General features: G+C 35.5%; 2 protein-coding genes across 21 annotated transcripts in view; one reads left to right on the forward strand and one right to left on the reverse strand.

Annotated features, from left to right (window-relative positions):
- The window catches only part of ccdc146 (coiled-coil domain containing 146), a 46,089-nt gene extending 43,471 nt beyond the window's left edge, over nt 1–2,618 (forward strand). For 17 of the 18 annotated variants that reach the window (XM_067392084.1, XM_067392088.1, XM_067392094.1 and 14 more), the window contains one exon: nt 2,492–2,618. The gene's annotated coding sequence lies outside the window, so the exon portion shown is untranslated. Of the gene's footprint in view, nt 1–809; nt 932–2,491 lie in introns of those variants that run through there. The other variant, XM_067392089.1, reaches the window with a different exon arrangement.
- On the reverse strand, nt 421–20,039 carry gsap (gamma-secretase activating protein). 3 transcript variants are annotated; one of them, XM_067392103.1, is made up of 31 exons: nt 19,559–20,039; nt 19,374–19,435; nt 19,052–19,108; nt 18,615–18,684; nt 18,450–18,497; nt 16,156–16,244; nt 15,977–16,046; nt 15,805–15,854; nt 15,593–15,697; nt 15,417–15,473; nt 15,257–15,306; nt 15,069–15,148; nt 14,638–14,715; nt 14,472–14,558; nt 14,264–14,356; nt 13,183–13,403; nt 13,039–13,108; nt 12,875–12,954; nt 12,631–12,711; nt 11,993–12,127; nt 10,615–10,673; nt 10,279–10,310; nt 9,459–9,520; nt 7,682–7,777; nt 4,742–4,812; nt 4,560–4,654; nt 3,015–3,134; nt 2,607–2,668; nt 1,727–1,840; nt 1,388–1,484; nt 421–1,286 (listed from the first exon to the last, which is right to left on the reverse strand). In XM_067392103.1, exons 1-31 carry the CDS (start codon nt 19,638–19,640, stop codon nt 1,186–1,188), a joined length of 2,574 nt encoding a protein of 857 aa, XP_067248204.1. In that variant the 5' UTR covers nt 19,641–20,039; the 3' UTR covers nt 421–1,185. The 3 variants fall into 3 exon arrangements, with proteins under 3 accessions (XP_067248204.1, XP_067248205.1, XP_067248207.1); XM_067392104.1 differs by having other exon boundaries at nt 423–1,286; nt 1,736–1,840; XM_067392106.1 differs by lacking the exon at nt 1,727–1,840 and having other exon boundaries at nt 1,149–1,286.
- Nucleotides 20,040–20,412: the final 373 nt, after the last annotated feature.

Raw genomic sequence — 20,412 nt, forward strand, 5'->3', positions numbered from 1 at the left:
GATGATGCTTACAAATATAAAAAATAAATGTCCAGATGTGCTCCCATTGCATTTCCTCAGAACTAGTGATGTTAACATGAGACTTTTTTGTCATATGGGTCTAATTTCTAAGCTTATAGCAGCCCATGCAGGAGGCATGCTGGGAATTCCAAAAGATTCTTTAGAGATCTGCCAGAGCTGATGGCTGGGAGAGCAGTTTAGACATGATACTATGTCTGCCACGCACAGCTGAATTATACAGGGAAATTTATCACAGAAACAAATTGGACATTCAATTGAATTATTTCTACTCTGATATTAAAAGTGGTTTAAAGATTATTCATTTGAAGAATCACTGTACATCCTACAGTGTATTTATAAATATATACATATATATGCACAGGTTCCATTTCAAAATACATGGGAATATGGACACATTCTTCATTAGCTAGCTAAAAAATGCTTAATATGCTTTGCTTAATAATTGCATGGCTAATCTTTAGCCAAATCATATGGATGGTTTTATACATTGGTATTTCACCAATCCCTGATCTAGACACAGCTCTAGCTTAATAATCAACTTAATTAATAGTGCAGTTTTCATACCCTTAGTAGCTCAGTGTGCTTTATAGAAAAGTTACCAATAACCATCTAAAGCAGCTGCAAAGCGAATACCATGCCTTAGAGGCACAACAGCATAATTGCAAACATACAGGCAGCAATCTAAAATAACCTTTCAGGAAATTACTATCGACAAGAAGAATCTTATTTTGCAAAATGAAAAGTACAAAGAATATATGATTTTTTTATTTTTTGTTTTGTATTTACAGATGAACCCACTTGACTCCATACAACATCTGGAAAAAAAAAAGATCCCTTTATACGTCTTTTGTTGGTGCTCTTCCATCACATGTGTATAGAAAAGTGCATAATATTCCCCATACGTATTGGCATCAGTAGAGTCAGTACGTGTCCATATGGGTACTAAAATGTGATATTTAAAGAGCAGACTGACAGCCAGAAAATGATCTTTGGTCAACAGCTTGATTTTGGGCTTCAGTTTTCAGTATGATGTCCCTAAAACTGATATTTCTTTACATTACTACAATAACCTGAATGAACCAAGCTTTGTACTTTGGCCAGGGGCAATTTTTCCCCTGATTTCCCATGTGTCTGTTTTCTTTTTCGGTTTGTACTGCGCTGTTTTTACTTGACTTCGAAGCCCAGCTTGATGAGAGTCTGCTTTAAGGCCGTCTCCTCCACAAACCTGACATCCACGTTCTCCTGCTCTTCAAAAGGGTTCTGAGCTGAAATACAACACACACATGATCATTGCCTTACAGTAAATGATAACATTTACTATCCCAGATCATATTTTATGATTGAATTTATATCTGAAACCGCATACCTTGTTCTTCCCTGTTCGAGAGAATCTTGGCGAGGTACTTTAGAGGCAGAAAATCAGGATAGAAACTTGACTTGCCATAGTCCAACAGTGCAGAGTCCTAAAAAAGATCATGTGTTTAGCTGGTAAACATGGGAGTATTTGCTCTGAGCAAAGAGCCAAGACCATGATTCAGATTTGTAAGAATCAAAATACTTAAATTAAAATGTCTGAACAGCAGCTGTAATATTTCATTTCAGCATCAAGTCTAATAAGCTGTTCCATCCAAGTATTAGTTTCAGTTGTTTGGCAGACATTCAATATGCAGTTGTGTTTTTCTAAAAAAAAAAAAGACAGCCTTGCCATATTCACCCTGCTCTCTGAGTGTTTGTCCAAAAGAGTCCTGACGTATTCTCTGGAGATGCACGCAGAGGTGGTGGGGTGATCCCACCGCTGGCTCACTTTCTGCTCTATATGCTAATTAGAAAAACTAATATCAACATCAAATGGCATTCACAACCCATTTTATTTTCATAATGTGACATTTATGATTCAAATTGAAAATTAATTAAGTTAGGTGGGACGTCAGGAATCGATTTATGATGCGCGGGAGTTCCATACCAGAATGGCACTGCCAGCACCAACACCAACCTTTGAGGAAGCTTTTTTAGATCAAAATTATTTTTGTAACCTTTATCGTTATTTGGCATTAAAATACTGTTAACGTTTGTCAACATTTCAGAAAAGCTGCATTTCTATAACTATTTGGCAATTGGTTAACATTTCCCGGCCCAGAGCAAGTTTTTATATTTTGATGAAAGATTCCAAAGAGAAATTTTGATTCTTTGGAATAGAAAGGACTGTTGAATCATTCAAAATAACACCAGGAACCAAAATGTTTCTAAAACAAAGAGAAGAGGTTGGAAATCAGAAGGGATGACTGCAATACCATGGAAGATTACAGCAAGATTAATCACTAAGCTGGAAATTGGCTTGTATTTTTCTATTACACCTGCTGCACTTTCTCACTTGGCTGCCCTAAGACTTGAAAAAAAAGACTGAAGCCCAAGCACATGCTGCGACTCAACACGACCACAAACATGCTCACATTCTTTTTCTTCTACACAGGATAATTACTGACATCTCTGAGAGCTGCTCCACGCTGTGACTGAAAAGTGAGGAAAAGCGAACCAGGATTTTACAAGACAAATAGTTCAAGAGAAGAGTCAAGTAGGAAAGTTACCTCTGGAAGTCTTTTCAGAATACTGAACTTCAGCTGCTCATTAGCATCACTGTTATCTAAACCTGTCATGAGGTAGATAGACAGAAAAAGTGAGAGAACATACTGTAAAATTGTTCTTAAAATAAAACACTGGCTTCTAAATGACCCTTGTTCGTCAATAATGATAATAATGTGTACTATTTTTTAATGAAAGCACTCTCATTTTCACCCAAAGGCACTGTTTGATTTAGATCTAACTAATTTTCTTTAGGTCAGGGGTACGTTTTTGCCTATTGGAGTCCTTAATGTGGCAACTACGAATATGCTGTAGGAAAAGTTCAGAGGTGACAGGTAAAATCTAACTATTGTGTATGTACACAATATATATATAAATGGACAGCTTTAGGAACAGGATATATTCAAATTTACCTGTCATAAGTCGTGAAACAAATGGTTCTGTGAGCTGAAGAAGGCCATGGTCCACGTACTGGAGAAAAGTGTGCCGTGGGAGACAACGGACCCCAAGGACACTTAATAGTGTAGAATAACCTAGGCACAAATGCAAACATAATAAACCACTTTTTTGATTTAACTAGTTTAATGAGTTATGTGAAAGATTGATTCTAATCGTCTTCCAGGCGGGTCTAAGCCCAGGCCAAAGCATTTGTGTCAAAGAGCAGATCCACCCAGACAGATCTGGCACACTTCAGATTTCAGAAACAGCTTTTTTTCCTCACTGGGTCATAGAATCTGTCAAATCGGACACACCCAACAGCTGAACTACATTGGATTCATTGGGATTTTGGATAGATGCTCATTTGATTAACCTTGAGAGGTTTCAAATATCTTTGGCTAGGCATAGGAGAACTAAAGGTTCTGTTTTTCTCTTTTGTCATCATTAAACAATCTAAAAGTGTCTAAACATGAAAAGAAAACACAGCAGCTCCCTTAGTATATTAAGAAAATTAGCTCTGTAAAACCCAGTGAGCTGCATACCTAGATGGCAATCACTTCATTTATGCCAAAAATCTAATGCATAATCACATGTATTTTTCTAGTGAAAGCAGTAAACCAAGCACAGTGGGAAAAATTGATGCAAAATTGCAGACGAGCTGCAAGAAATGTCAATTTGTCTATTCCTGCATCCAAATAGGCCTACTTGCCAACTATATAGTAAGCGAAAAGTAGTATGTGAAATGAGTAGCATGTCAGAAATAATGCTATTTAAACAGTAGGCGAACAGTATGAATCTGACGAACAATTTCTGTCAGGTTACATGAAAGTGACAACATGGCAGATGTAGTTCACCCAGATTACATTCATACTACACACATCCATACTATATAGAACAGGGGTGTCCAGTCCTGCTCCTGGAGGGCCACCGTCCTGCTGTCAACGCCAGCTCAAATGAAACACACCTGAACCAGCTAATCAAGTTCTTACTAGGCATATTAGAAACTCCAGGAAGGTGTGTCAAGGCAAGTTGGAGCTAAGCTCTGAAGGACAGTGGCCCTCCGTGACCAAGTTTGGACATCCCTAATGTAGAACTTACTTTTCTATAGTTGCAAAGTTCCACATCAGATGTAACACCTACTCAGACACTATGCAATTTTGGACATGGCTAATATTCTTGTATTTCAGTAAATACTGGGAAGTATTAAAAAAAAAAAAGAACAGTTAAATCTAATTGATTTTTTTTTTGTCCAATATTTGTGTGTTTTATGCATATTTACAATTAATAGTCTATTGTGCTTTTAGCATAGCAACATGCTAACATCAAACTCTATTGGATTCAACTGTGATTTGAGTCTCTTCATGTGAGGAGGGATATATGCAAGTCACTTATGAGGTCCAGTTAGGATTCTGTCTTAATAGGCAGCTCTTTGTGTAGATGGTAGACAAAAAGGCAGCTCACTAGGTTTTGGAACTGTTTTCTAAATGTAGTCAGATTGTCTGAGTCAGGCTTCCTCTTACCTGGAGGGAGGGGGAGACAGAGCCCTTTAGTTGCTTCCAGAATGCGAAACATCACATGAAACATTGCCCACTCTTCTGAACTACCCTGCTGCTTACTAGAACAGAAACAAGAATTGAAGGCTTTAGATTCAGGCATTCAAGCTCTCTCAGTGAAGAAGTAAAACATAGATAGGTACACATACATGCAGAGCACCCAGGGGCCCAACTTCAGCTTCTGCCATACCAATTCCAGCACATGCCAGACCAGTTCCAGCTAAACAGAGAATACAGCCATATATTACTAAAAATATTTTAGACAGAAAGCAGATTCAAGGGAACACCCATCCCCTATGCAACTACTAAGAATCTATGAGGATGTTTAGTGGAAATAAACTGCTGTCCTCAAATGACAGCTGTCAGAGTGCATTGGGCAGTCTGACTCACTTTCCCTTCCTGTTTTCATGGTGAGCACAAATTTAAGAGCACCACCCCTGCTCACTTTAGTTTCACTTGAGCAATTTCAATAACTCAATCATGTGCTCACGCTAGGCAGATCACGCATGGTTTCTCACATCCTCATGCTAACCCTGATCGGAAAACAGGAAGAACCACTAAACGTCCATCTGCTTCCCCTCGGGTCTCTCGTATGGGTTAGATCCAGTGTCAGTTTGGTGGAAACAGATATAAAGTGCATATCTTGAACTTTTCTTCCCTTACGTAACAGAAGAGCAGCACATTATGGGGGTTTGTTCCAATATTCCCAGCAGGAGAGAGATACGGTAGCTATGTTTTGGCAAAAGGACAAGAGTTTATCAAACACCAAGTGCACACTACAAGATCGAAGGCCGTCACCCTCAAAGACTCATTTTAGCCAACACTTTAATATGGAAATTTGTCTTTCTGCCCAAAGTGCTTTACAAGGCGAACACAGAAAATAATACATCAGCATGAAAATTATAAATAACACTTAAAACTAATACACTCATATGCCATCAGCCATTATTAGAAAGCCATAGCCAATCTTTATTTTTAACTTAGATTTAAAAATAGCCAGAGTCGGTGCTGTTGTAAGAACTAGTGGCAACTTATTTCATGGATTAGGACAAACCACCGCAAACACATGATCACCCCTGTGTTTAGATCTAGTTCTTGGCACAGTTAAGAGTGCAAGATCACTGGATCTAAGTGATCTAGGAGGAACATGACTTACAAGGAGGTCTGCAAGATAAGATGGCGCAAGGTTATTGATGGTATTAAAAACCATGACCAGGATTTTGAACTCGATTTTGTATTTTCAGGTAGCCAATTCAACAAGACAAGAATGGGAGTAATATGTTCATATTTTCATGTCCGTGTCAGGAGTGTAGCAGCAGCATTCTGTACTAGTTACAACAGAGCCAGAGCTGACTTGTTAATACCATAGTAGAGCGAGTTACAGTAGTCTAGGCGGGAAGATATCAGCACATGGATGATTTTCTGAGTATCAGAAAAATGTAAAAACGGCTTAACTTTCAGAATTTGACGTAAATTAAAAAAGCAAGACCGAACCACAGTTTATTTGTTTATCCATTTTAAGCTGATTGTCAATTTGGATGCCCAAGTTTTTAACACACAATCTCACATTTGGTTCAAACTGTTTAAGTTTCGTTTTAAGGTTTGCCATAGCAGATACTGACCCAAACAAAATGATTTCAGTCTTGGATTCGTTGAGATGAAGAAAATTTACGGACATTCACTTGAAGATCTTGAAGACAGGTTGTCAGTGTCAAGAGCCTTTGCATTTCCTTTTTTGATCAGCATGTAAATTTGTGTGTCGTCGGCATAGCAATGAAATGATATCCCATGTTTCTCAAAAATATCACATAATGGGAGCATATATAAAGAGAATAAGATTGGAGCTAGAATGGAACCCTGCAGAACTCCACAAGCAAGGCAAGCAGTAGAAAAAGTGAAATTAGTAATATAAACTGAAAAAGATCAGTTAGTCAAATAGGATGTAAACCTTTTTAGAACATGTCCTGCTGACCGATACAGTGTTCTAGGCGGGAGCTAAGGATTGAGTGATTAACAGTATCAAACGCTGCTGTTAAATCGAGAAGTACGAGAATCACGGAATCGACAGAATGATAGAAGTCATTTAATACTTTAAGAAGAGCTGTTTCGGTACTATGCTGGACTCTGAAGCCAGACTGAAATGTATTGAGAATAGAATTAGTACTCAGAAAATTAAGTAATTGTGTGGAGACCACTTCATCTAAAATTTTTGCAATAAAAGGCAGATTTGAGATAGGTCTAAAATTAGACAATATAGATGAATCTAGATTCACATTTTTCAGTTGAGGTCTGACTATTGCATGTTTTAACTGATCTGGTACAGTTCCAGTGCTGAGACATTTATTTATAAGAGACAGCAGACTAGGTCTCAACGTATTTATAATCTGTTTAAAAAAATAAGGAGGGATCGTGTCATGAGGAGAAGCAGACGGCTGTAAGTGCTCTATAATTTCATAGAGTGAATCAAGAGTAATAGGCTCAAACTCACTCCAGATAGCTCGACAGATATGTGGTTCACTAGAAGTATAAGCCAATGGAGTAATAGTCTTTGATAAGTTTGCTATTTTGTAACAGAATTTCTCACATAGGTCTGAGGATATCTCTGTAAAGATCTGAGTTGGAGGGTTAAGGATGTCATTGATAGTAGCAAAAAGAACAGCAGGTTTACGCTGGCTTTTGGCAATGACATTTGAAAAGTATTTATGTCTAGCTAGAGCTGCTGAAGAGAGCGAATATTACTATAATCAATCAGGTTTTGATTTTATGGATTTAGATATCAATGGAGCAACTGAATCCATAACATTTGAACAAATATTACTAAATATTGTTAAATGTTCTTCAGAATTTAACAAATGCAGTGGTGAATCAAGTGATGCTGACATGCTCGCATCCTCAAAAGCTGTAATAAATTTTTTGTTGAGAACTAGTCACAGAAAAAAAAAAAGTGCCACAGGCTTTAGTCTTGTAGTGTGCACTTGGTTCAGCATGGTTTTGTGTCAACAGAGGAGATTTGTCCCACAGTTGCCAATTGCTAACACGTGTACTTCTAGAGAACTCTGGCATGATTATGTAAGAGCACAAACACATACCAGCTTTGCAGCATAATTCACCACCAGCAAATCAATCTTTTTCTTCCCCAATCGTGATAAATGTCTGTTCAAGTGTTCTCGGAGTTTGTCCACCATCTAAAAAAGATGTAAAATATATAAACCTTGAGAACAAAGTCAAAACTGTAATTTAAACACAAGCTTCAAAATTACAATATAATAGTATCATTAAAAGGTAATACAATGCTTTACAAATAAAGATAACTTAAAAAAAGTTAATATACGGTCTGCTTGTCGTTATTGCCCCCCCTCCCCTCCCCTCCCAAAAAAATAGCTGACAAAAGCAAGAAACTTTGCACTGCTTATTATGTGAGTACTGATATTACATATATGATTATTTTTTAAATAAAAAACACTATAAACTAAAAATATTTGTACACTTGAATTAAAACATCCATTTTAACATGTGAACACTAAAAATAAAGCCCTTAAAGAATTTATACAATTGATGATTTCAGGAATGACACTTCTTTTTTGATCCATTTTAGATTTGGAGTGGGTTGTCTGTATAAAGGGGGTAAAACACCGGACGAGAAGTACACCGGCCGCGCACATTATATACACGCGAGCTAAATTTTGAATCGACTCCTGATAGAAGAGCTGCACGACGGGTAAGTTTTAAGTCGACAGGGAAACGTTACATATGCCTATGCTTTAATATTTCGCACTGAGGTTAGTGTATATGGAAAAATGGCACAACAGAGCATCAAAAAAAGACTTTTAGACTTTATTCAAGCGGTTAAACTAAGAATGTAAAACTGATGTATCTTGCAGCACAGGGTGAAGTCAGTATGTACATTAACGATGATTTCAGAGAAATATAATATAAATTTAAATGTAAAACAATGTCTGTGGCGCGGCAGGATTTTGAACAACTTCCTGAGTCATAGCTGAGCGCCGCAGGCGATGAATGTCGCCACCGGTGTGCGTACACTCATAGAAAACAATGTCCGGTGTGCGACCCCCTTAAAAATATTAAAGGATTAGTTCACCCAAAAATGAAATTTCTGTCATTAATTACTCACCCTCATGTGATTCCAAACCCGTAAGACCTTTGTTCATCTTCGGAACACAAATTAAGATATTTTTGATGAAATCCAAGGGTAGGCAGCAACATCATTGCACCTTTCAAGGCCCCGAAAGGTAGTAAAGACATCGTTTAAATAGTCCATGTGACTACAGTGGTTCTACAGTCATTCTCCTAATTGATGTAGAACCCAGAAGTGCTGCACGGTGTCTACAATGTAACCAGCATCGGAGAATGACAGAGAGGAGAAGAAATTGTTGAATAAAGTCATAATTTTTTGTTTTGTTTTTGCACACAAAACGTATTCTCGTCGCTTCATAACATTAAGGTTGAAGCACTGCAGTCACGTGGACTATTTTAACAATGTCTTTATTATCTTTCTTGGCCTTGAAAGGTGCAGTGACATTGCTGCCAATGTGTTGTTTCATCAAAAAATATCTTAATTTGTGTTCCAAAGTTGAACGAAGGTCGTACGGGTTTGGGATGACATGAGGGTAAGTACTTGATGACAATTTTATTTTTGGGTAAACTAACCCTTTAAATCTTGAGGACTACTGGAGTCACAAGAACATTTTAAGGATAGTCACTCATTCTCAAGGTTTGTATAATTTTCTAGTATTGTCTGCACTTTTCCCCTATTCACTCTGATTTCAGCTGCTTTTGTCTATGACATGTCAGCTTATTTTGTGTGGAGACTGTAATAGCTGGACAACCGACAGGCTCACCACTCACCAGGCCCACCAGCACCCTCTGCTGTTGGTCTTCCTCCTGAAACAGTGGAACTACACGCCTATCTGAAAGGACAGAAAGAAGGTGAGTGAGGAACTGAGAGTGTAGTTTACACAAACCTGTCATCATTTACTCACTTAATGCAATTTCAAACCCACACAGCTTTTATCTGTGGCTCTCAAATCTCATTCACACTAGCGCACTTTTAAATGCTGGACTCTTTTTCACTGTATGCTTATGTTGCATGGAAAAGAGCAGAGTAAACATTCTCCAAAACATCCTCTTTTGTGTTCCACAGATGAATCAGTAAATGATGACAGATTTTCATTCTGGATGAAATATTTCTATTTCCACTGTATTTGCAGGAACTGAAAAATAAGCTTCTTTATTCTGACTAACACGAGATAACACAGTAGATTTGTCTTGTGTGTGAGTGTGTGTTTTGTGAGTAGGGCAGGATTGCCAGGTTTGCTTAACAAAACCAGCCCAATTGCTATTCTGCTTCAACCCACGGACTAAAAAACAACCCGTGGTAACAGTGTAAAAGTAGCCCACCGGAGTAGGGAGGAGGTACTGTAATCAGTCTTATATAACACTATGGAATTCCTCCTCCCATTTCCCACATATTTAACAAGAATCTTGATTAACTACACACAAACCTGGAGAACGATTACATTCAAACCAGAGAATGTGACCCTGAAACTCAAATCACTGGGACTTTCCGTGAAAGTCTGAAATGTTTCCAGGATTTTATCAGGGAATAATAATCTAACAATTGTCCTTTCGTTGACACGACTGGCCATTTTAAAAATGTTTCACTTACCTAAACGCCAGGTGTCCACCATGGACAGAACTCTGCACATAAGAAACAAACAGAAAAAGAGAATTAAATCACATAAAGCTGCATTTCATTTGCCTCACCTCTGGGTCTCATCAAACACCAAACACACTCAGCTCAGATATATAAGTTATAAAAAAGCTATTTCTGGAGCTCATTTTACACAGGACATTTATTAGATGTACTGAAAAAAGGTCTTGTATTAATTGGTTCAGCTATTTATATAAGGGTTACTCTGTTTTGAAATGTAACATGCTCTTCTTGCCTTCCCATGCACACTCACGCACACATAGCATTTGGTACATGCTGAACTCCACCCACTTTTTTGTGTTTTCCTCAATCTGGCGATAAGAGCGGGGAGATTTCTTCTTCTCCGAGTTCTGCAGCAATAACAAAATTGGATATTATAAAACAGAGTTCTAGTATAGTCCTAGGTTCTGACCAGTCAATATAGGCAATATGTGACCCTGGACCACAAAACCAGTCATAAGTCACATGGTTATATTTGTAGCAATAGCTAACAATACATTGTATGGGTCAAAATTATCGTTTTATTCTTTTATGCCCAAAATTATTAGGATATTAAGTAAAAATCATGTTTCATGAAGATATTTTGTAAATTTCCTACCCTAAATATATCAAAAACTAATTTTTGTGAGTGGATATGCATTGCTAAGGACTTCATTTGGACAACTTTAAGGGTAATACCTAAATTTTTCTTAATATTTTGATTTTTTTTGCACCCTCAGATTCTAGATTTTCAAAAAGTTGAATCTCAGCCAAACCATGCATCAATAGAAAGCTTATGTATTCAGCTTTCAGATGATGTATAAATATTAATTTCAAAACATTGACCTTTGTGACTGGTTTTGTGGTCCAGAGTTACATATGTCTTTTTTACAATAAGGACAGCACCAAATGAGTTTACTTAATAATATAATGTTCATTGAAAAATATGTATATTTATGACAATATACATATATAAAATATACACTGTTATACATTTGTAAAAATGTATAATTTATATTATATTCAATATATTATAACTAGGGCAGACAATAAATTAAGAATAATTAATTTTGTTGTCAAAATTAAACAAATCAATCAAATATAAATGAAATATAAATCAAAATTGTGTAATTACTGGGTTCTGCAATTTGTTTGAATTATATATTTTTCAAACTTATTTCTCAAACATTCATGCAAACAATGCGGTAATTCAATAATAATAAAACAACTTTCTCAATATAGCCATAATTTTAAGTTTTAAGATGTTTTTTTGGCTGTCTTCAGCTGGTGTTCACATTTCCAGTGAATGACAGGATTTCACCCGTGGGTAATATTTCACTTTTTGAGCTTCACCGATGATTGCATTTTGCATGAATTTAAATGGCTTTTGTTAAACATCCCATCTGGGTTTGATTTTAAAATAAATTATCTGTAAATAATGTCTTTCTCCATTTACATGCTCCACTAAGGATTTTTGTGAAAGTGTGTGTGTGTGTGTAATGGATGCTTGTGCTATTACTCCAATCAGTTTTTAGAAATCACACAGAAGAGAGTGAAACTTTTTGACCAAACAGAATAAACATAAAAAAAATGTATTGATGTTTAACAGATTCTGGGACATTTCAGCTGCTTTCAAATGCTTTGTGTAAGTCCTGATGCGTAATGGTATTAATATGGTATTAATGCTCACCATAGCAGCCTGAAATCTGATCCAGTCCTCCTTAATCAGAGTGGTCCTGAAGCGTGGGCTTGGGACCGCCTCAAAGTACCTCATCCTTTCCAAAACATGCTGTAGCTCCTCCCAGTAACCCTGCAGGCTTTTAGCCTTCAACCCACCATAACCACCATAGTCATTACAACAATAATAAAATACACGTACAACATTATCTCAAAAGAAGATTTGCAAATAAGACTTTTCATAGATAAAGTAGATATAAGTGTTTCTTTTTGGCAAATGAAGTTATGTCTTGAGACTGAAGCCCTGGCAAATGTTTAGGGGGGTTGCACAATTTAATTCTGATTTAACAACCATCATTTTTTTGGGTTATAGCTGACAGTTGAAATCTATTTCACAACTCAAACATTTCCTGTTGATGTGCTTCTTTCTAACACCTCTCCCAAGCAGATTTAATTAATTAGATGTGGATTCCCTTTTGTCTGCACTAGCACTGATCTGAGACTCTCCTGCCACCTAGTGTTAAGTTAGTAAACTTAACATCTGTTTGAAATGCTGTCTGATTTTAAACATGTTGTCCTGTTCATCATGCAAAGAATATTTTATGAAATATACTAATGCGTGTGGACTATAGACTAGAGAGTATCTCTTACCTTCCCTTTGATTATTGCTTGACAGAGCAGTTCAGGGGTGCATTTCACCCCAGGGATTGCTGTCAGAGCTACAGGAAGCTCCTAGAAATGCAAATGACACAAATGAAAAAAGGAACATAAGACCTTTTTTCAAGTTTACATTAAACAGATCACACAGATATTTTAGAATAAGTAATGTAAAGCTTTTTAGAGGGGAAAAGAAATGCACCTTTGAAATAATAAAAAAGTACAGTACATAGTTTACCTTCTTCTCAAGCACACAAGAGTACGGCAATAACTTATCTAGGCTCACACACTGCTGGTAGCTTATTCTGTAAAGGGAAGCTGAAATGAGAGTTATACAGTTATTTATAATACTAGTTTAGCATGCAAAAGAGACATAGACCACATGAACACACATGCACTCACCTAGAATGAACTCCTGAATCTGATCAAAAGCATCAAAGCTCATGATATTCTCACTGATCCAGTTTATAATCTGGGCCGAAAGATAAATAAGAATGACACGTGTTTCCAGCACATATCCTAATTAAAAATCTCTTTCTCTCTCACCTTGAGCTCTATCTTAGGATTTGGCTGCATGTAGACCAGCATGCAGTGCAGGGCAGCGAGCTGCTGGGCTTCAGGCCTGTCTGAACTGAGAAGCTCAAGCAGGAAGTCAGGGTTGAGGTCCATGGTGTACATCCTGCCGGCTCGGGCATCAAGCAGCCTGCTGCCAGACATACTTACAACCTCACTGCCCAAACCCAGTGCTTCAATATGTGCATCTGCCCCTGTGAGAGAGCACAGAGTAAGGTAATACACACAGAAAACACACAAAATACAGGTGAATGTATCAGTAATGCAATATTAATGTATCAAAGGCATGTTATATTACAGTTATAATCACCCCAAATAAGTTAAATATAGAATTTATATCAGCCAGTCCTGATAAGTCTAAAATTCATAACACAAAATCAAATTCACAAATGAAACTAGTAATGTAAATAGCTAAATTATAACTGGTTTTAACCAAATGATGCAAAAGTGAAAATATCAGAAATTCCAAAGTTATACTGGAATAGTTCAAATGAAAAACACTAAACAAAACTTAACACAAAACAAAAACACTAAACAAAGCAAAAAGAAAAGAACAAACAGAACAAACCCTAACAAAAAAACAACACAAAATCCAAAACAAACAAAAACACTAAACAAAACATTTCAAACACAAAACAAACAAAACAAAAGACAAACCCTAACAAAACAAAATACAAAACAAAAACACTAAACAAAACAAAAAACTAACCGTAACAAAAAAAAAAAGTAAATAAACAATATATATCTTTATATATATCTATATATCTATATCTCTCACGGAGATGCACTGGAAGCATGAAAGGAAGAGCGATGACAGTGAAGGACGAGAGAGGACCAGGCCTGGCCTTTTTTATGGTTTTATTATGTTTGCATTTTACTTTCATTTTGTTGTTTGTTTATTTTGAATATTATTAAATATTTAACGTTCGCTGGTTCCCGTCTCCTTCTTCCCGTCTCCTTCTTCCCGTATCAACTAACATTACTACTATATATATATATATATATATATATATATATATATATAATATATATATATATATTTATCAGGCTTTACCTGACAGGAAAAGACTGTAGCAGAGCAGGTCTTGTTGTCTGCAGTTGATCAGGTGCAGGAAATGACCAGCCAAGTACACAACTATATAATAATCTGAAACATATAAATCATCACAACTGAGAAGATGACCCATGACACTATTTCAGATCAATGACTTTCTATCTTTAAATGAAAATATGAGAATTGCAGTGATAATGGCTGCACTGACCCAGATGAATGAAGATGGGATGGATGGTTGGCAAATTAGCAGGTGCAGAGCCTTTCTCTAGAGATACAGTGAACGTCTTACTGCAACCTATCAAAGAGAGTCAAATTAATCATTTATATAATGATCTATGTAAATGCTTACATCACTGTAGCATGATGTTTTGTACCTCTGTGCACAAATGCGATAGTGTATGTGGCGTCCTTATGCCAGCGCACCGGATGGCTGTAGCATACACACATGGTTCCTTTCAAAGAGATTCAAAACAGCAACTTACATCAGTTCTAATCAAATCAATTAAATGTCACACAAATATGAAGCCAATACAGCTAAAATGCAGATCAGCAGAAATCATGTCAACGATTTAAAGCATTTTGGCAATTAACTGTAGGCGATATTGGGAACTGATTATATGCCAGCTTTTATCAACAAAGTGAAGCATCTTTATGATTATGTCAATATAGGTGAAAAAGCTGAGGAAATATAACTTACTCTCTATCCCATGATAAATTAGAAAAGTGAAAAAACAAGTAAATATGGAGTAAATATTTCAGTATTTCTCAGTATGATTTTGTGTAGAGCACATGCTAAGTAACTTGCCTGTTGGGCTGGTGAACACTTCTAACCTGAGACCCTCATCCTTCAGGTTCTGATAATGATCGTATCCAAAGTTAACAAACCTGTACAAACAAGAGACACTGCTTAATTCTTTTTACATGGGGTTGTCACCATCATATGATTCTGTTTTTATGTTTTGCATGTATTTAACTGCAAATTAAGTCACTGACCTCACAGAAGTGACAGAAGAAATTTTAGGCATCTCCAATGGAAGTTCAAACTGTTGCACATACAAGCATTTGTTTTTTTTTAATTAATCACTTCCTCCAAATATTATTAAAATAAAGCAGTAAAAAAATCTGACACCACCAAGCACGCAAAAATGTTTACCATGATCTCAAAGTTGCGATCGGGGAAAAACTGTACACACTTCAGTGTGTGTTTATCCTATAGGGTAGAAAAAAAGGGCTTACATATACTGGAAAAATGTACATTTCTTTTTCAAAACGCAAAAAGAAAATGAATGTGACTAAAACTAAAAAAAGTGAACTGAAAGACTTTCTGACCCGTGCAGTGAGGTAGAAGAGTCTTTGAGTGTCCGAGTCCCACTGAACCCAACTGAAATCCTCAGCCACTCTCTCTCTGCTCAGACGCTCAGGATTCTGCATTACCTGTTTAAACCAGCACAAGTACATGTGTTTCCTCAATGCATATGAATATCATTTGATCCTTATATCATGAATATAATTTCCACAGCATGTCACAAAGCAGGCCTTACCACCCTGTAGCCCTCCTGCCTTGTCAGAGCTATGTGGTACTGATCAACATCTGCAGAAACAAAATAACCATTCATGATAAATTAAAATATATTTAAACTAGTAGCTTGAACAAAATATGGTATATATAGAGCAATGCATAAAGCACACTGATGGTATTTTCACAATACATACAGCCATCTTCTGCCGCCAACAGCAAATGACTCTCTAGTACGGTGGTCCGGCATGTCTTAGGATAAAGAAACTAGAAAGGGGTCATGGGGAAAATAAGACAATTTCAAAGTGATCAACACTGGATAAGGAATTCTGTAATGTTTTTTCATCACCAGCTTCACATGACAGCTGTTTATTACCTGCACTTTGACCTTGCAATCCACTGCTTTCAGGACCTTTGTGTTGTTGATTGGGTGTATTTCAATGAGAAGTGTTAAACATTTTGACACTAAAGTAGAAAGAAATCATAATGTCAGGAGTTAAAGGATAATCTGGACAGCGTGACTGTCAATATCTTTGCACATTTAACTGCACCTTGATTTCAGTAATTTTATCCTGCTAAACTCCTTTATATACAGTACATTTGGATTATCTGTTTTTTGGCTGCACTTTTATTTTCAACTGTTACATAATGTACCTTTAAGTCCCGTCCACACCAAGGATGATAACTATAATGATAATAATTAGCTTACTGTAGAATAAACAAAACGATATTGTGTGTTGGTGTGGACACTAATATAGTTATGGTTATAGTTATCATTCTTGGTGTTAATGGGCCTCTAGGCGTTCAATTAAACTGCTTGTATGTATTTGGTGAAAGAATTAGTGACACAAATGACAAATCCTTATGCCACATTTATTTTATAAACAATACTATAATGTTACCACAGCAACCAATAAGGGAAGTGAAAAAATATTTGTATAAAACTGCAAAGAAGCCTCTTCTTCCTCAAATGGTCCAACCATAAAAATATTTCAGAAACAGGAACTTGTGACAATCATGACATGGTGTCAAATAAAACCATGTTAAATTGCAACTAATAACTGAAAAATTACGATATTGTGGAGTTCAGTCGAATTTATTCAATAGCCAATTTGAATAAATACAGTGTCTTCATGTCTCACAGATGGCAATTATTATTCTTATCATTATTAAATAATTAATTAATTAATTAAAGGCCCAACACAGGGCTTGACACTTACATTTTTCCCAACTAGCACATGTGCACATAAAAAAACTTTAGGGTAAAGTTAAATGCAAAATGAGCAAAAATAATGAATTTATTAGAATATAAAAATACTTTTTTAAGTATTTCTGCTTTAAACTGTATTTAATAATTATGTAATTATTTGCAGGCCTAATTTAAACTGTGCAATCTGTGTGTGTGCATTATGGAGAAATTATAAATGGATAAATAAATAAATTTAATCAATTAATTTAAAGAAGGAATAAATAACTCGACAAAACAAATATAATTAATTTCTAATAAAGTAATTCTAATTTTTTTAAATAAGTGTTTTCCTTAATTTATTATTTTATTTTTAAATGTATGTATGTATGTGTGTGTGTATTATATATATATATATATATATATATATATATATATATATATATATATATATATATATATATATATATATATATATATATATATATATATATAGAGCTGGGTAGTAATCTGGATTACGTAATCAGATTTCAAAAATCAAGTACTTCTTATTAGAGTAAACTACAGTTACTTTTTTATGGATTACATGATTAAATATTTACACAATGGCAGTAAATTGTTCACAATTCATTGATTCTCCTAATTTTTTTCATAATAAACCTGCCGCTTATATACGTTCATGATTCTTTGAGTTTTACCGGGGGTGAGGGGGAAATATAGATGTAATATAGAAGAATATATATGAAATAATATAATAATAATAATATGAAATATAGATGAAATATTTGATGTAGTAATTATATTGCTGTGAATTTCTTGTTTTTCAGTATTTGTTTTTGTAATGTTGCTGTTTTCTAAATTTACTTAATTTTAAGTAAATATGTTTTAAATTCATAAGATGTGATTTTGTTTTATTCAGTGTTACTCTCAGCAAACACTAACAGGTACATTAGTGTTAGTATTTTGAAGTATTAACTGTCCATACATTGCACTTTAAAAGAATCTGTTGAGGTTCTTGTTGATGAATAGAATATATTTTTTGGAATATATATTTACTTTGTATCTGTCAAAATAGTACAAGATTATCCTACAATATATGTGACATCAAATAAGGGTTAGCACGTTACCAAAAATCTAAGAGATTATATTACTGATTATGTCATGTAATTTGTATATATATATATATATATATATATATATATAATCACATCAGACTATATCGCAATTCCTGTTTTTTCATCCCCAAATTTAAGGCCTCTTAAAATAATAAATAAAACGCTTGTAATAACATTTAAGATATTTAAGACTTTTTATGACCTTGCATTTCATAAAACTGATTTTTTTAAGGAACTGTGGGGACTTTTTTTATTCACACACATCAAATTTTAGTAGCAAATGCGAGTGAAACACTCACACTGTCGAGACCTGCCATAAATAACAATTCTAACAGTAAATAATATATTGTTATAAATTACGTTCTGTACCTGGTTTAAAGCGCCCTTCTCCCTGTGTGGACTGAGATAGACTGACCGCTAACACAAAAGAAGCTCACATTAGTAATCACCTTCTCAAAACCAAAAGGTCGTAATAATGCACCAAGTTAAACGCTACCACCAACACAATGATGAATGCGTCTGCTGCGTTCTTACCAAGGAGTGTTTCTTCCTTATTTAAAGAGCAGCTGCTGACACACACTTGCTTGTCAAAAGTGTAGAGGAGCTGTGAACACAAGAGGCACACGTGTGTGTTAGACAATCCTTCCTTAGTTTCAGTCATGGAAACTGGAATAAATGCACATTTCTCACATTTTTAATACATCAGAGGGCAGGTTGCATAAACTGATAGGACTAGTCTTACAAGTTAGTCTTAATTTGTTTTCTTTAAGACAGTCAGTTACATAAAATGTAGTTTGGTCTAATTTGATACCGAAAAGTAAGACTGTTGGTCATACTTGACATAATGGCTATGTTTATGCAATTGGCCCCAGAGATTTCATATTACACCGTACATTTATATCATTTGTATGGTTGGAGTTACATTTTCACAGGCCCAAAGTTCATCTCCAACATAGTTACCAATTCTGTACCTTATTCTCTGTACTGTAAGGATCATATTTTCCGATTCTTGTAGTTCCTGTTGCCCCCTAAACATATGATTGGGAAATCATTAAGTTAAAAATAACATTTAAAAAAAGAGCAAAAATGATAATAGGAACTTAACACAGTGACATCTATTCAGTTTGCATGTGTGCTATGTACTACACTGTCTATTGTATGTATGGCATGCAGTGCTCGTTTGCTATTGAGTGGCGACAGATTGTGCGCGCGTCACTTGCGCTGCTATGAATGGAACGTCGCGCGCATGACCTGTCAAATTAAAGTGACACATGAATCTAAAGCCAAACTTACTCTCCAAGAGTACACGACTCCTCCATCTCTCTCCACACTCAGAATGCGAGGCTCAAGAACACCTGCACACATTTAAAACAAGAACATATATTGCTGAAGAACGCCTCAGCAATATAATTATAATAATATATTTATAATAGTTATGCTATTATTGTTGCGTATTATAAATATATAAACACGCTTACCTATATTCGCTCTGTCCTCTTTCGCCAAAATGCTTGACACAACATCTTTTTGAGTATCGAAAGTGGGGTTTAATCTCAACATGTGTGTGACTTGTCCTGCACAGATTTAGCAGAAAGCAAGTACACTAGACCCGAGATTGAGGAAGTGACCTGATTTCACGCTTCAGCAGACAGATAATGTGCACAAACTTTCTGACTGAACACATTGAGAACTAGAAATATTACGTTACATGTATTAATGTCGCTCCAGTTTATCGACGCGCTGAACATCAACAGACATCAATTAATTCTTGAACGGTTCTTTAAAATGAATCGGTTCAACTGAATCGAACTTTAGAAGTTGGAAACGATCGCGCTGACTTGCCCTATTACCTAAAATAACGTCAAGATCAATCATATTCGACTTGAAATGAAGCGAAAGTCCATGAATCTGCCGATCCCGACATCACTCGCGGTGTTTACTGAAGCTCTGCCATGAGCACATAGGCGGATCCCAAACACTGCTGAGCCAATAGGAAATCACAGTCGTTGTGCTTCGGAATGCATTATTTATCAAATATATTATAATACATTTTTACTGTACCTTCAAATTATCGACCATTTATATATTCAAATGAGCATTTGAATATACAAACATTTAAATCTAACATATAATATGATATATATATATATATATATATATATATATATATATATATATATATATATATATATATATATATATATAATTATTTGCTTAAATGTTTATAAAACGTCTTTTTTGAAAGTGCCATTAAGTAAACTATTGAAAAAAATAATTTTCTCAAACTCATCAAATTCGCCATGCTTATCTGTACTCTTTTGTTATACTGTAG

The sequence above is a fragment of the Chanodichthys erythropterus genome, chromosome 8 (assembly GCF_024489055.1).
Source record: "Chanodichthys erythropterus isolate Z2021 chromosome 8, ASM2448905v1, whole genome shotgun sequence".
NCBI classification, from domain to species: domain Eukaryota; kingdom Metazoa; phylum Chordata; class Actinopteri; order Cypriniformes; family Xenocyprididae; genus Chanodichthys; species Chanodichthys erythropterus.